General features: G+C 38.1%; 2 protein-coding genes and 1 long non-coding RNA gene across 5 annotated transcripts in view; 2 read left to right on the top strand and 1 right to left on the bottom strand.

Annotated features, from left to right (window-relative positions):
- Positions 1-4,938, top strand: part of GPR155 (G protein-coupled receptor 155) — a 29,230-nt gene extending 24,292 nt beyond the window's left edge. The window contains exons 14-16 of one of the 2 annotated variants that reach the window (XM_068685716.1): positions 106-170; positions 1,065-1,202; positions 3,354-4,938. In XM_068685716.1, the coding sequence (XP_068541817.1) occupies positions 106-170; positions 1,065-1,202; positions 3,354-3,576 (426 nt within the window). In that variant the 3' untranslated portion in view covers positions 3,577-4,938. Of the gene's footprint in view, positions 1-105; positions 171-1,064; positions 1,203-3,300 lie in introns of both variants that reach the window. The other variant, XM_068685717.1, reaches the window with a different exon arrangement.
- A 1,970-nt stretch (positions 4,939-6,908) lies between these two features.
- LOC137858263 (uncharacterized) lies at positions 6,909-14,598 on the top strand. Its single transcript, XR_011097607.1, has 3 exons — positions 6,909-7,033; positions 9,235-9,274; positions 14,398-14,598. It is a non-coding gene; the product is annotated as an uncharacterized lncRNA (long non-coding RNA).
- SCRN3 (secernin 3) lies at positions 7,035-15,945 on the bottom strand. Of its 2 annotated transcripts, none has more exons than XM_068685719.1 (7): positions 15,778-15,945; positions 15,484-15,665; positions 14,598-14,797; positions 13,717-13,932; positions 11,016-11,178; positions 10,375-10,555; positions 7,035-8,908 (listed from the first exon to the last, which is right to left on the bottom strand). In XM_068685719.1, the coding sequence occupies exons 1-7, from the start codon at positions 15,943-15,945 to the stop codon at positions 8,750-8,752; spliced, it is 1,269 nt and encodes a 422-aa protein (XP_068541820.1). In that variant the 3' UTR covers positions 7,035-8,749. The 2 variants fall into 2 exon arrangements, with proteins under 2 accessions (XP_068541820.1, XP_068541821.1); XM_068685720.1 differs by having other exon boundaries at positions 13,717-13,929.
- Positions 15,946-15,949: the final 4 nt, after the last annotated feature.

The following is a 15,949-nucleotide window of genomic DNA, read 5'->3' as shown; positions in this document are numbered from 1 at the left end:
CACTTGTGTTTTGGCAATGAGTTTTTAACATTTTCTTTCAGTTATTTAGAAACCAAACATTTTTGCTTAATCTTCTTCCTTTTTTTTTTTTTTTTTTTCCTCTAGGGCTTCATTTCCTTTGGTATTTTTGGCTTAGATAAGCATTTAATCATTCTACCATTCAAGCGAAGGTAAGTAGAAAATTTACATTTATGCCTATAAACTTAATTATTAACACTAATCATTTTTAAGGGGCTGTGAGTGTTTAGTGCCATAGCATTCGATTTCCTATTTGTTTTATTTTTCAAATTTCTTTTCATTCCGGTTGTGGAGAGTTAATTGCAGTTCACCATACATAAGATTTTACTGCTGCCCTTATGACACTCGCACAGACAAAAATCTCAGTCTCCCTGTAGACAAAATCCTTGTCTAATGATGGTGAAGCAGGTGTTTGGGTCACTGAGGTGATGGATCTTCAGAAATAATTTCAACTGATAAATAACTTCAATGTGAATATTGAACCAGATTCTATCATCACTGTTTTAAAGTCCTGTTAGCTCATACAGATTCTTTGTGTGAATGGAGACTTTCATTGGTACCTCACTGTAGAGGAGTACAAAGCAATGTTTATTTTACAGCTGTCTGGCTGCAGTGTGAATCCAGCAGCTACAGCTGGCTCCCAACTACTCTCTGTCTGTCCTTCTACCAGCATAAAACCTCCCAGTGTTCAACAAGCATATGAGCATATGCTCCAAGGGAGCATATATAGCAGGTGGAGGGCCTGGAACACAAGTCCTATGAGGAGCAGCTGAGGGAACTGAGGTTGTTTAGTCTGGAGAAGAGGAGGCTCAGGGGAGACCTTATTGCTCTCTACAACTACCTGAAAGGGAGTTGTGGCAAGCTGGAGATCGGTCTCTTCTCACAGGTAACCAGCAATAGGACTAGAGGGAACTGCCTCCAGTTGTGCCAGGAGGGGGGTTTAGGTTGGAAATTAGAAGACCTTTCATCTTTGCAGTTTCCTTAAAAGTGCCTTCGTTTGATGTTTGTTTTTTCGGTCCTTCCCCCCTTCCCATTCCCCCCCGCAGACTTGAATTTCTCTTGGGAGGCAGAGAAGCAGCAGAGCATACAGATCCCACTCTACCCGAGGAAATCAGGATGACCTGTCAACAGTTTGTTCGTTATCATAGAGATCACTGTGTCAAAACCATTGTCAAAGGCAGAAGGTAAGGTTTTCAACCTGGACATATAGCTGTTATGAAAGGTCATATCTCACGTTCTGGAAATAATGAAATGCAGTATAGCTGTTCTGCGGGTGATGTCTGTTCTGGAATATTTATGGAAACTTTGAGGTGAGGATTAAGATCTTAGCAGTAACGTTTAGAAAAATATTTCCAGTCTAAAGCTGAAAAATAGAGGTACAAATTACCATGTTATCCCATTTAGGTTTTATAGTATCATGAGTTTTGTAACATAGCATGAAGACTTGGCCCCGGTTCTTCCATTTACTAGGAGTTTAGGAGACAAAATCTTTCTGAAGAAGTGCATATGACGATTCCTGTAATAGCATGTATGTCCATGAATTTTCGTCAAACTTGAGATGCTTCATTTGTTTTGTTTTGTGATTAAGAAGGTGTTGGTATTTATGTCAGAGAGAGTTTACTAATAGATATTGCAGGAGGCAAAACCATTGTAGTAAAGGCCACTCACTATGTGAGATTATAACGTTTTTAGAACACTTATGCCTTTTGAATTCATACAGGTTTTTTTGTTCATGCTTCTCATGAGGCCTGAACCTCAATTTGTGAGATTGCCAAAGCTTGCAGACACAAATTATAATACCTGAATTGAAGACTATGTATTCAGGTATGTGCAGGTAGATGAGAAGTGCCAACAGAAAAAGCAGGAACAAGAGATTCTGTCTGCCTTTGTATATTTACTGTATGAAATAGAAATAGGAAGAATTGTTTGAACAAGACACTTTCATTTTTCCTGGTATGAGAACTTTCTAGTAGGACTAGTTTTGGAGGGGAAGTTCTTTAAATGGTTAGATAAACTCAGACCACATTCCAGAACTATTTTTTGACAGCATTGGCTACTTTGGATCATTATTTCATTCAGTCTCCCCAGAAATCAGTAATGTTCCATAAGAAATAAATTAAGGGAACCTTGCTAATTTAGGAAAAAAAGAACTATGGCAGTTCAAAGACTTGTCAAACAAAAAAGCATCAGAAAATGTTTTAGAATAGGACAGGTATTATAGCTGTTTCCTCTGTTTCTGCTGTTATTGTTTCTTGGGCTTTAGGCCGTTCATTTGGTTCTTTTCAGTGCTTTGTTTGTTTGTTTAATTATATATCATCTAAGAATACATAAAAATTTGACATTCATTGCTTTGTTATTATAATATTATGTTTGTGCAGAACTAGCTTCATGTCTTATTTCTCTTTGTGGTTTAAAACAAAGTATTTATCATACTCATCTAACTTGATTCTATCCTCTTCAATTTAAATATGCTGTAACTGAGACCTTGCGATCATGGACTTTTATTTTTGTTTTTATTTCTCTGCTAAGATATTAACACATGCTCTATGTTTCTGTTGCTTTTATCGTAGGAAAACAAACAAACACACAAACATTTTTTCTCTATTTTTTTATCTTGTATATTTATTAATCATCTTCAAAAACCCTGTGCTTGGCTTCCATAGAGCAGATTTTAGATAAGCAGAAACATTCATTGCTGCAGGTAAATTTCTGAATGGTATTTTTACTGCAGCTAGCTAGATGTTAATGGAATTGCTTCATAAATATGTAACAGAAAGTTAGTTTAGTCCTCTTGTAAATGTTTCATTTATTCTTAGTACTGCCTGTTGTAATAAATATTTAACCAGATATGCAAGTTAAATGGTTTTTGTGTACAATATATGTAAGTAGTTAATGTCTGCTTAAAGCTGTAGAGAAATTATAAAATGGCATTAAATTGCAGATTGAGGTCCTGCTGCTGCAGGCACTCAGCACTCAAATCATATTTTGTTGCAGAAATGGTCATGCTAATGAGTACATGGGAAGTAAGTATCCAATAAATAGACTCGCATTGTGTGTGTTTGTAGGAAGGCTGCTGCGTGTGTTCATTGAAGTTTATTTGCACAGACCTAAAATAACAGTACATAAATCTTACTTCTCATTGAATTGTCTGTAGGAAAAGGTAGTGAACGTTGGCATGTCCCTAAAATGCAAATCTTGCAAATTCTCTGCTAACATGCTCTTAACTATCATGATGTCTTTCCTTGTTTCCTGCTATTTTTCCTTGCCTTTTCCATCGTGCAGTGGTGATACCAGATTTACAGAACATGTGGGTGAATCATTCCTTTGACATACAGGTGTGGTGCAAAGATCTCCACTGGCATCTTCTTTGGCTGTGACCTGGTGAACTGGCTCATCCAAGTTGGCCTTGCCTCTGACCGTGGTGAAGCTGTGATGTATGGAGACAGACTGATGAAAGGAGGCGTCATCCAGCACATTACGAATGAATTTGAATTTCGGGATGAATATTTGTATTACCGCTTTATTCCTAAGAGATCAACTACAGTCGAGAGCCAGTGACCTGAGCATGTAGACAGAGGATGGGCAGGTGGGGTAAACGTGACCATCTCCTCTGCATTTGCCACCGCACCTGGAAGTGTCCCTTTCTCAGGGCTCCTAGGGAGTTGTGTCACACTCTCTTGTGGAGTTACGAAATGTGGTTCTACCTGTGTCTATTCTGAAGAAAATAGTAGCAAGTGATATTCTCAGTGAGTGTTCAAACCAGAATGCAGCTAGAACAGAACAAGGTACTTCGGATTTAGAGCATTTTCTCCATTTTCAGCAAAACAAACAGTGAAATTATGTGTGTCACTGATGTTTTTATACCTGCACTGTAACAGCAGCTTTAGTGACTGGTGCCACAATTGGGGGAAAAACAAACATATTCCTCTCATTGTGTTTTTTATGTTGCCATTTTTTTTCAGTATTTCAGTGTGATTTAAGGTCAGGCTTCCCACTGGCTTCACAGAAATAGGATTTTTTTCTCTGTTATACCCCAGTTTTTACTACTGTGCACTCTTGTCTAACACCAGAATTTTTTTTCTGGCTGTTTTTTACCTTGGATGAAGCACTTTGTTTCTCCCTTAAAGATAAAGTCCTCCACTCATGATAGCAGAATTGTTGTGAAGATGATTACAGTGTAAGAGGATTAACGCTGAGGAAACAGAGTGTGGGGAAAAAAGGTTTTGTACAAAAATACCATGAAAACTTTACATATAAAAAGAAATAATAACCACCACTTTCCATACTAGGAAGCAATATAATGGATTTTATATATAAAACAATTGGTTTTGAAGTTCTGCCTTTTGGCAGTACTAACAGCTTTGTCAAGATTTGCATTTTACCTTCTGAAATAAGCCTTTCAATTTTAATTCAGAAGTGCAAGCCTCAAAGAAAGAAGTTAGGGAAGCCCTGGATACCTGTGCAAGTTATAACCAAAAATTGTATCAAAATATAAAAACTTCTAAATGATATGCAATGACTTCTATTTCATAAACAGATGTAACAACTTCAAAGTTGGGCTTTAAAAAAACTAAATACCTTAAAATGTTGTTATTGGGTATGTAACAAAGTTTCCTAGCAAGTCTCAGTATCCCTCTGTGACATTAAGTAGTTACTTCAGCGTCATTCAGTGTTCTGTGCACTGAAAGCACCATCTGAGAATCTCTACATCCGCCAGCATACTTTTGAAAAGGTTAAAAACAAACCATAGTATCTGACAGCCATTACACTGCCCTTCTAAATTGTAAGAATGGTATTTGTTTGTCTTCGTAAAATATTACCTAACGAAGGGAAAGAACACAGGTATTTGGGGGAAAAAATTGCTTACCTGGAACAGTCAAGCATTTGAACAACTCTTCTCACCTTCTTTTTTTCTTTTTTTTTTTAAAAAAAGTGGGTTTTTTTTGTTTTTTTTTGTTTTTTTAATACATAGATTTTATTACAACTACTTATGTGTCTACTTTGTATTAAGAATTAAAACTGATTTTAGTAGCATAAACTGCTGTTCAGGAAACAGTCATTTTATGGTAACTATAACTCCATGCAAGACTTCTATTGGAAAAATAATTCTTTTTACTGTCAGTCTTATTGCACATCTGCGGTCTGCACTGAAACATAACTATGTATGTATACTATACAAGCTGACATTTTAATGTTTTCCAACAACAGAATTGATATTTGTATCAGGCTGCGGCCACAAAGAAAATGATAGCTTATTTCCATTACAATTGCTGAAGACAGCTACATAAGATATTTTGGAATAATTAAATATACGTCGCTTAAGAGTAGAAGCTATGAGTATGTCTGGCTTCTAAATACTGTAACTTATCAATAAATCTATTATTTGATTTCAGAGTTCTGAGTTTTGGTGTGATACAAGAAGTGGGAGGGTTACATGTGTGTGTCAAGTTTTATAAGAAATATGTCTGAGAAGTTTGTTAAAGTGGCTCTTGGGTTTCAAATTTTGCTGTATTTTAAATCCATTCTTGATGCTTTATAAGTATGTAGATTTGTTAATGGATGCCCACCAGTTTTCTTCTAACAGCCTGCCTGCTACTTATACCAGCAAGGAGCTAATTCAGATCTTTAGGAATTTTTTTGTATTATCCTCTCCTTACCAAATATGTACCTTTGAAGATCCTTCAATTTTTGAAAAAGTTGCTCTTAGTTCAGTTTTATGCTCCAAAACAGAGTCATTGTTCTCTCACTCATCTCTGTCATTTTCATCATTTAAGTCCTTGCCCTGGCCTTCCTTATTATAATGGCTCTCATATTCCCTGCATTTGATCACAACGTACCTGTCTTAAGTAAGAAACGGTCAAAACATAGACTAAAGAATTTATCAATCAAATATGGAACAAGCTAATCTATTCCTAAATCACTGGGTACTTTTGGAAACTAAGAAGAGACTTTGAATTACATTAGAAAGTTACCTAACTCGTATTTGACAAGTATTTGCTTCCACCAAGGAGTACCACTAAGCTGTAAAAATAGTTGATAATCCAGTGTATGTCAATACTTTGTTAATTGATGTGTGAATTTCTGGTGGTTAGAAGTAGCTTTGCTTTGAAGATGTGGCCAGTGGTGCAATAAGTTATTTTATTTTGAAGGCTGATTAGTTTGGGATAAATACTGCTTAACCTGAAAGCTCTAATTCTGTGAAAACATTCACTGAACAAGATAGTAAGTCCAGGGGTATCTCCAACGAAAGACAGCATTAATTTTTTTAGCATTCATTTCAAAATACTTACGATAATGGATGGGGTAGATATTAAACACTTAAAATTTTTTGGTAGCAGTTTTCTTTTTCTTAAATAATGAGCCTTCATAAAACTAGATGAAATACATGCAACGATTGCCCTCTAGAGGACTTTCTGATTGTTGATACTTTTTTTTTTTTTTTTAATTTATGGTTGCAGGATGGAGGGTCATTTATTCCTTCTGGTTTCATACTTGTTTTGCATTTTGCACTGCATGTGTTCTAGGAGGATGAAATCCCAGGAAGAAAGGTACCAAAATATACCATAGTCTGTCAGCCATGGCTTGATCTATCTGAAAACACATTGTTTTTACTGTGTGTCCTGTAGACAAATAAATGAAGGACAACAAAAAACAGAGGAATAGCTGGACTGTGTCTACCTATATTAGAACTTGACCACTATGCTTAACCTAGTAAGACTGGTTAATTGACACCCTGTAATTAGATGGACAAAAAATTCACTTAAAAGCCTGTACCACAACTTTCACTACTTCCATTCTTCTATAACTTTACTCTAGTTGCAGTATCACATAAAATTCTGTCTCACTCTGCTACACTGCCTGTAAACTTGAATGGTACCTTGGTTTCCAGCACTGTTTTACCTGGCATTTATTGCTTCTCTGAAGTCATCAAGGAGCTAGCATGGAAGAGCTGATGATACAAAACAGCACACCATGATGCAAAGAATTGTCAGATACAGACATCCAAAGAAAACAGGTAAATACAGCAAACTTTTATTAAATATACCATCCAGTTCATGAACATCCTTTTATTATTCTAATAAATTTTGTTGGCAACACAAGCACAAAAGGTTCACAATCAACATGTGCTTACTTTCATAGATCTTACTTGCTGCTGCCACTTGGTACATATACAATCCCTAGAACTAGGAAGTTCAAGAACTTTTGCCAACCCTTTAGATTTTTGGTGTGGATCTAAATACTTTCATTGTTAGATCAAGTACACATTTTATCAAACTCCTCATCTTACAGGTTTAGCAGCATTCAACAAACTTCATTTTAAGTGTATTTCTTTTATTTGCCTAATTGTTTTTTCCAGTGGGAATACAGAATGGCTTGCAAAATGAGAAAACTGTATGTGTAGCCCCATCTTTTGCATCTGAGATGAGATGACTCTAGCATCTTGACAAAATATAAAGCATTCATCAAAGAATGGTCTTACTGTGGTCTGGGGGGTTGTTGTATATTATCACGTATTACCACTGCAGCCTCAATGCTCCACTTCATGTTACATGTTCTCACCTGAAGGTTTGCAGAACTGTTTTTTTTTTTTGGTTGGTTGGTTGTTTTTTTTTGTTTGTTCTTTGTTTTAATCTGGTTATACTTTTTATCCTGCTTGATCACATAGTCAAGTCGGAACCTTACTTCTTTGTTTGCTCTGTTTGCCCCTTGCCATGGATAATAAAGTACTGACAGCTTGATCACTACTTTTAAGCAAGACTGGCAAGGAATTGCTCCTGGCAGGGCAAAAAGCTTATTTAAATCAACTCCTTAAGTCTACCAATTTTGGTAAAACAAGGTATGGTTAAAATGGCTTATATGAAGTGGAAAAATTTTGAAGAGGTTTTTTTTTTTTTTAAGTGCTCTGCTGAGTGCAAGTATATACTCATGGACCCTGACTTCTTCCATTTTAGTTGCCTGATTTAAACAAAAAAAAAAATCAAGAAACATTTAAAAACTCCCTCACAGTGTTATAAAGTGTACTGAAGAATTAAGAATTAATTTACAATGATCATGTTGTATTTAAATAAATAATTGTGTGGTAACTTGCTAGACACTAACATTGTTGAATCCCGTATAATCAGGTTTCACAACAAATTATGGTAAAGCTGTAATTGATTTAGGTTTAGCCTAAGACCTTAAGCTCTTAGCCTTATATCACTCATATATGAAACATACCTTAGAAAGCCTTTATCAAACAGCTGAATATCAATCTCACTTGACTTGCATATCACGTTCCTTTTAATTTAGTAAAAAGCAGTATTTTTCTACATTTTAGAAAAGCCTCTAGCCTGGCTGTTTTAATTCAAGCAGTAGGAAATTCTGCTACAACAATTATCTTAACTATAAAACCTACATGTGTGTAGCTACATTGGTGTTCTTCGTCCACAGATTGGGTTGTTCAGCAACTTAAGTCAAACTACTTGAATCCTAATTGCATCTCAGGTTGTTGGTGAATCAATCTCTGCTGTCGGTTTTTTGCCACTTAGAGAGGTACTGCCAGCTCTGAAGACACTTTTCAGCCTTGCTTCCTACAACTAAAAGCAATTTGGCCTAAACAGAGAACTGCAGCTTTAAAACTGTCCATACTAAGTAACTGGTATATTGAAAATATGAGGTAATCTATATAGCCACTCCATTAGAAGAGTTAACCATAACAACAAATTATAATCCCTTTATTCAAATAGTAGTTTTAACTACTATATATTTTGAGTTCTTCTTCTACACACTGTGAAAAAAGGTTGACCACCTGGTTAGTGTCAAGACATCCGTTTTGCAGGATTGATTCCATTTCATTTATCTTACTTTTCTCCAGCATCTGTATCTTTTGCAGCATCTCTTTTCCTTTGTCCTGCAAAAAGAAATGCCTGTATTTCACCACAAGCCATACAAAATATGTAGTGTTCACCCTAACAAAATGCTGTTGTACTGTCCTTATCTAACTCTAATTGTTTCTAGGGTACAAGTTGGTGTTTGTAGAAGTTAGCATCAAGGTAGATTTTCTTAGATCAGTGCTTCTTTTCTCATTATCTAGCACTCATTCTGTCTCCCTACATCCTTTGATGGAATGCAAAAAAAAAAAAAGGGGGGGGGAGGGCATGAGAGCTGTTACGGGTGTTTATGTTAGCAACCCCACTTAAGTTTCATGTCTTTTTTTTTTTTTTTTTTTTTTTTTAGAACACGTTAGCTGTGTAAACAGGAGACACCACTGTTACAGGTAAGCACCACCCTGTTTTACCTTTGTGCCCAGCTATCTTTGTGATCTCTCCTTTCCTGGTGTCACACAGAAGTTCCTCAATGTGAACTGCTTAACGCTGTGTTGTTTTGGCTGCTTCACAGTAACTTATGTATTTCAGATTTCTATACTGCTACCTCCTTTCTATTGCCATTTAGGTCAGCAAAATTGGGGTCTACAAACTGTAACTATTGTCATAGAGCTACATACAAGTCATGCGCTTTAAACATGTTTCCAAATTCTAACCGGTTTTAGTATTTGGTACTATCTGGTGCTGTCAGGATCTTGAGAAGATATACTAGTGAATGTAGTGTCAAGGTCATCAGCGAGATGCTAATTTGGGGAAGAGAGGAAGAAACTAGCACTGGGGCAAGAAGAGAGAATAAGGGGGGGGAAAAGCAGCAGAAGATTGTGTCAATACATAACTAGAAGAACTGGCTTTACAACAGGAGCTGAAGTTGGTGTGGGTAAGGACAAATCAACTATTCAAAAAAAATAAGCTATTTCCATTGTTTATCGTGGTGGGGGGAAGAATGTCTCATTACCCTCTAACCCCAGAACTGACATACCGTAGTATCTAATACACTCACTAGGATTAGTTGGAATTTGGTGCCAAGATGTCATTATATTAAATCAACCTGGGGCACTTACAGAAACTGAGTAAAATGCAAAATTCAGGTTTTGCTCCTAAGCTTGTCTGGTATATGGTGTACCTGAGGGGGTCTACCCCCACCACAGAATGGAAAAGGGCAGGATCTCCTTACTGACCCATATTTGCCTGCAGCTGCTCAACCACTTCCTTGTTATCTAACTAGTTTGTGCATGTGTGGCCTGCTTCTTTGCAATATAAGCAGTACAAATAGCTGTACACCCAGGCCTAACCCCAGACAACCAAGTGCTAGTTTCAGTTTTTTGTGTTAGAAGCATATGCCTGCCAGATGCCAAGATGATTGGCTTCTGGTGCACTACAGTGTTCTTTACTATCCATCAAAGGGCATTAAGTGGTATTGCATTAACAAAATGTGAGCAAGGAGCTTATACAAACCACCTGCTTGCATTGAAATCTAATTTAATCAACATACCTTCATGGCTTCCATAGCTACAGCAGCACTTTCATGTTTTTTATAGAGCTCATGTCTTCGATCTGGCTTACTCTGAAAACGTGGTTGCTTCTTAACTGGATCATCATGACCAAATGTAGGGGAGGTGGTTTTCAATAACTGAGTAACATTGGGCACAAAAATGAAAGGCTTGAATACGGACCTAGAAAGAGAAAATAAAACAGAGATCCTTCACCGATACAATTTTGATAAAATTAAGTCAGTAGATTGCTGTATTTTCCCCATACTTCTACTTGCTTCTCTCAAGGAAGAAGTTTTTTTTTTGTTTTTTTTTTGTTTTTTTTTTAAAAAGTTTTTTAAAGTTTTAGAAGTTTTAGAACTTATTTTAGAACTTTTAGAAGTTTAAAAAAAAAAAAAAACTTCTAAAAAAAATCCTTTAAAAAACATCCTAATGCGTTTTTAAGTCAGTGTCATAGCAGTGTTCCAGTAAGTAAGTAAGTTGGTAGATGACACCAAAATGTTCATAAGCATTACTTTTGCCCTGCTTTTTGATTTCTTTCAAAAACAAACCAAATCAAAAAGGAATGTAGTTAGATAAACTGCAATACTTTTCATTTAGATACTTGTACTTGCAGCTTTTTATCATAATGTTACTACATCACCTTGCAGGGTCTGGAGTTCCTGTAAAGAAGTGAATACAAGGCAGATTAGGCTCCTGAGGCAGTACAGACACCATGCTTCCAGTTGTCATAAAACCGCCTTCCATATTAATGCCACTCTCTTTGTCACGAAGAATTTCCATCATTGTTTCAGAAGTGATAGAACCTATTTCAGATACAAAACAATTATTTACACAAAACTCTATTTATACTATCAACTAAATGGCATGTTTTCTACAACTGGCTGCTTTTACTTTCTGTAGGCAATGGTAATTTTAATTTGTATTGGCAAATAAAAAAAAAATCCCAACAGTATGCTTTAATATGTAATATACTTTAAAATACTACTGTTTTCCCACAAGAATTTATTTCAGAGGGTAGGTGATAATGAGCTATAACATTTATGATCAGGGAGAGGAGGGTGATGTTTCCCAGAAGGGTAAGACACACATGGCTAGCAAATGGTCATTCACACAGTAACTTTTCAAATGAAAATTAGTAGCTTGGATTAAGGGCTGAACTTTCTAAGTATTATGTGGGAGTTGACAAGACAAATAATCATATTAGTTATTGGTATTTGTACACAGTTGATACCACTAGGCTGCTTTGAAAATATAAAAAATGATAACTGTGCATGGATTTTGCATGTTATTTTGAAAATGAAACACCAAGCCTGTGGTTATTTTTTTTTTTTTGGTTTGGTTTTAACATCTGACCTTTCAAAGCCCTTAGGCTACATATTGACAGTTGAAATGATGCACTGGAGTAACTTAAACCCAGAGTCAACAGAAACTAAAATAGCACATCCATTTGCAAAGAAGATTTAATCAATTACCTATGTGAGGTATAGTGTCCTTATGACAGTAACTCTTTCTTCTCAGTGAGGTGAAACAGAACCCCTTCCACTCTGCATCTGGCCTTCAAATGCTGTTGCCGTTTGTGTACTGTACACCAGAGCTTAAAGGCTGGTGTAGTATAGTATCACTACACCATCCAGTATTCTAACAGGCAGTACTTGAAGTAGTTTTCTTTTCAGATTTGGTGTACCAGTTGAACATATGTGTAGAGCGGAAGAAGAATAGGTAATTCACTATTTTTTCCTTCTACTTGAAGGTATTGTTAATTTTTTTGTTGTTGTTGCCTCGGTGAAGTTCTAGCTGCATTTTTTTTTTTAACTGCCTAGCCGTCTGTTCTTACAATATACTACTGCTAAGTCAGATGTTCCTTTTTTTTTTTAATACACAATCTGAATTGCCTGTAGACAGGCATGCTAGGAAATGCACTATTTCAGCAAGCAAACACACATAACTATTCCCACAGTTGCCTGGGCCAGTCGGAATTCAAAAAATCAGCACGCTAGATAAACTGAAGAAATTAAGCAGCAGCAGTCAGTTTGTGAGCTGCAAGTTGGCAACTTGTCCAGCAGAAAGGATGGTATTACATATTTTCTACTAGTTTTTTTTTTTCACATTACTTTATATTCCTGAAATACATTCCTTATATTTTGAAATGTAAATGTTTATCTAAAAATGGTGTTCCTGTGGTAGACAGCCTGGAAAAAAACTTTAATGCCACTAAGTGAAAAAGCTGGGAAGGGTAGATTAAGAAACTAGCGATTTTACTGCTGCTCTAAACTAAATAGCTTTTAGTTAAGGCACCTACTTTAAAATAAATCTCAACAAGACTGAAACCATATGAGGTTGATAACCTGAACACCTAGTGTGATTGTTAAAATGGTTCAGGTAAATGCCTGAAAATGGGGATTTAGAATGAAAACCCTGATAGAATCTCAGCGTTATCATCATACAGGTAAATACAGGTATTATGAAAATGCTTTCAGTATTCAGAACCTGCAATTCCCAAAATGAATGCAGGATTTACATGATCACTATAGCAGGACAGTAAAAGGTAATTCATTCTGATGCATGAACTAAAAGCTAAACTTGGCCTGGCAGAGCTTAGCCAAATTAAAAAACAAAACAAAACAGGGGTGCAATGTTATTTTGGTTCAGATTAATTATTTCAAATGAACAAGTGAATACGGATGCATCAAAAAGCTTCCAGATGGATGTATTTGGAAGTAATAGCTTCTCTCTATACAGGTCTGAAAAATAAGTTAGCAATTAGGAGAACCTGCTTACTATACAGAAGATTCTTTTATTCTGCTCTCAGTGTTTCATTAGAGTGCATAAGGTTGCTGTAGCAGTTATTGGTGAAACCACAAAGATTTTAAAAACAATCTACAAAATAAATGCAAGATGTGTGTGAAAACACTGTGCTGACGTCTTAGGACTGTATGAATAGGACCAGATTAAAGTTGTTCACAGGGCTGTTTGTGGCTGCCAACCAACATGAGTCTCTTTTGGCCTCCACCTGTAATTACCTGTAATACATAGCCTGTCAAAATGTTTCAGAGCAGGGCTTATCGACTACTTAGCTGTATGGTCATAATGTGACCTCTCAGCATTGTCACTGTAGTTGTGTCTGATGATGGACCCTTGGCTTAATTTTTCCTCATCACCAAATTGGCAAAATGGATAGAAGACTCCAAAGTTCAGTGTTTCTCCTTTAAGGAAAAAGTTGTTCTAAGAAATTCTGGTTCACCAAGTCATCCGCATCAGATGTTTAATCATTTATGATTTAAATTAACGTAGCTCACTAAACACTTTGCATCTCTTTAAAAAATAAAAATAAAAAATGATACCTTTGTGTTTGTTCAGAAGTTTGTAGCCTTCACAATAGCGGCCCCTGGATGTAGTCATTCTGGCAGTATTTACGTAAGAATATGTGGCAGCAAAATCAAATTCCTTTTCCCCATCCCACCAGCCCTTGCTTTTGGCATATTCCTTCAGCTCTGGATGTTGTCTGTCAATCTTGGTTGTGATAGAGAGCTGGTTGGAAATATTCCGTACACCTCCTGCTTGGAAGGTGAAGAAAGAGTTATTTTAATTCTTCAAAAGCTTTTTCCAAGCACTTTGCTTCAGTAAGCTGCTAAGCTAAATGTAAACAAATGATGCATTGAAGAGTTTCCTATGAGATCTGTGCAATAATGTAGTTGTTTGGTTTTTTTTTGCACTCTCTCCCTGGCTGCATGCATCTTGATTGAAATTCTGCTGCTACCTCAGTTCTGAGTCATTTACTTCTACCACCACCATCATATTTCGGGTTCTGTCCTGATTATTCCTGTCTTTGCATTCTTCCTCTTACACCTCCAAAGACACAGCTTATCCCTTTAAGTCCACTGGAAGAATTGACCGCTTCAGGACCCAATGCACTGAATCTGTCAGTATCACCCTGTCACCAAATGAAATTGTAATCGATTACCATCATCTTTAAGACTACACATCTCGTCCTGACCTTGCTGTCCTCTGTTTTCTAACTGCAGAAGTGGTCATCTCTGAGCAGGCCTCCTGTGTGTCTCGGCTTCTCTCTCAACCCGCTACCCTACGATGCAACTCTTGTTGGTCACAGGCACGTATATATCTGGAGGTTAGTTTCATGCCTTAAAGAAATAGTAACTGAAAACTAGAGATTTGCCATTTGTCACTGCATTTAAATACTTGAAACAAAAAGCATCATCCATACCTTCTACTTTTTCTGCTGCCCAGTATTTTCCTGATGTCTCCAGCACCCAGGCTTCCTTTCTGTCAGCTATCAGAAAACTGTTGTGGTATGTAAAAGCCATGTGGCTCTCCATACAGTTTCCTCCCTGTCCATATTTTTCTAGCAAATCAACTATGACAGTAAGAGCCTTTTCAGCTGTGTCTGCTCTCTCGAGTCCAAGCCTAAAACAAAAGGAAGATGTTATCTTTGGAACCATAAACTTTAAATATTATCTATTCAGCATGAATATTCAAATTGAACTGGAATTCAATTAACAGTCAAAAGGAAATGCAGAAAGGTAGGCAGAAGGCGCTTTGGAAGTGCCTCTGAATCTGAAGTGGGTATTGGTCTGGGGGGAAACAGTGCAAAGAGCTGACTGCCTGCTGCAGGTTAATGAGAGTTACAGTGGCACCCAGAGACACAGACAAAAGAAATTATCATTGTTTACATGGAGATGCATGGCTAAGAGTGAAACTTTGTAGTACGTGTGTGAAAGATGGGGGAAGTGGGAAATGGGAACAGACCCTAGGACAGCCCCTGTACTTTTAACCAGCCCAAACACTAATTCCTGTGGTTCAGCTGTGCTTTGAAGAGTCTTGGCTCAGTTTAGCATATGCTTTGCAGAGAAGAAAGAAGCGTGATAGTTTCCTTCACAGATTCTGTTCTGGTGTGTGACCCCTCCCCAGGCCTCCCAGCTCCCAGCAGCGCTCCCTGCTGTGCCAAGAAATGCTTATTTGAACCAGGGCTGGAACAGCAGCATAGACGGGTGTGTGTCCTGAAAGTGCAGGCAGGCGTTACAGAACTAAACAGGCGTGCTTTAAAGCTAAATCCAGGCGGGGTACCACTGCCCAGCCCAGCCCGCGCAGACCTCACGAGATCCATGCCCAGCAGAGCTTCATCATCGCAGACTTCGTCTCGGCCCCACACGGCCTCGTTGCCGATGCACACCCCGTGCTCGTTAGCGCCCATTTCTGCTCCCCACAGCCACGAGGGCCGGCTCAGGACGACGGCGTGGGTGTGCGGAACCTGCTCGATCTCGATGTAGGTGCACTGCAAGGAGCCGGAGCGCGGGGCGAGTCACGGTGCGGGCAGCCCGAGGGAGCCGCTCGGGCCGCGGGTGCGCAGCGGGGGGGGGAGGCGGGGAGGCGGGGAGGGCGCTCACCTGCAGCGCGGCGCCGGGCGGGTGCTGTGCGGCGGGGCAGTGCAGCACCTCCTGCACCTCGTCCCGCGGCCGGTCCGAGTTCTTGCCGAACACCACCCGGCCCCCGGCCGCGGCGGGCGGCAGCGCCACGAACGTGTCGCAGGAGCGGGGAGGCGGCCGGGCGGCCATGGCG

Source organism: Anas acuta, chromosome 6, assembly GCF_963932015.1.
Source record: "Anas acuta chromosome 6, bAnaAcu1.1, whole genome shotgun sequence".
Taxonomy (NCBI): domain Eukaryota; kingdom Metazoa; phylum Chordata; class Aves; order Anseriformes; family Anatidae; genus Anas; species Anas acuta.
Note: the sequence above shows the minus strand (reverse complement) of the source record. Positions and strands in the feature narration are given on the sequence as shown.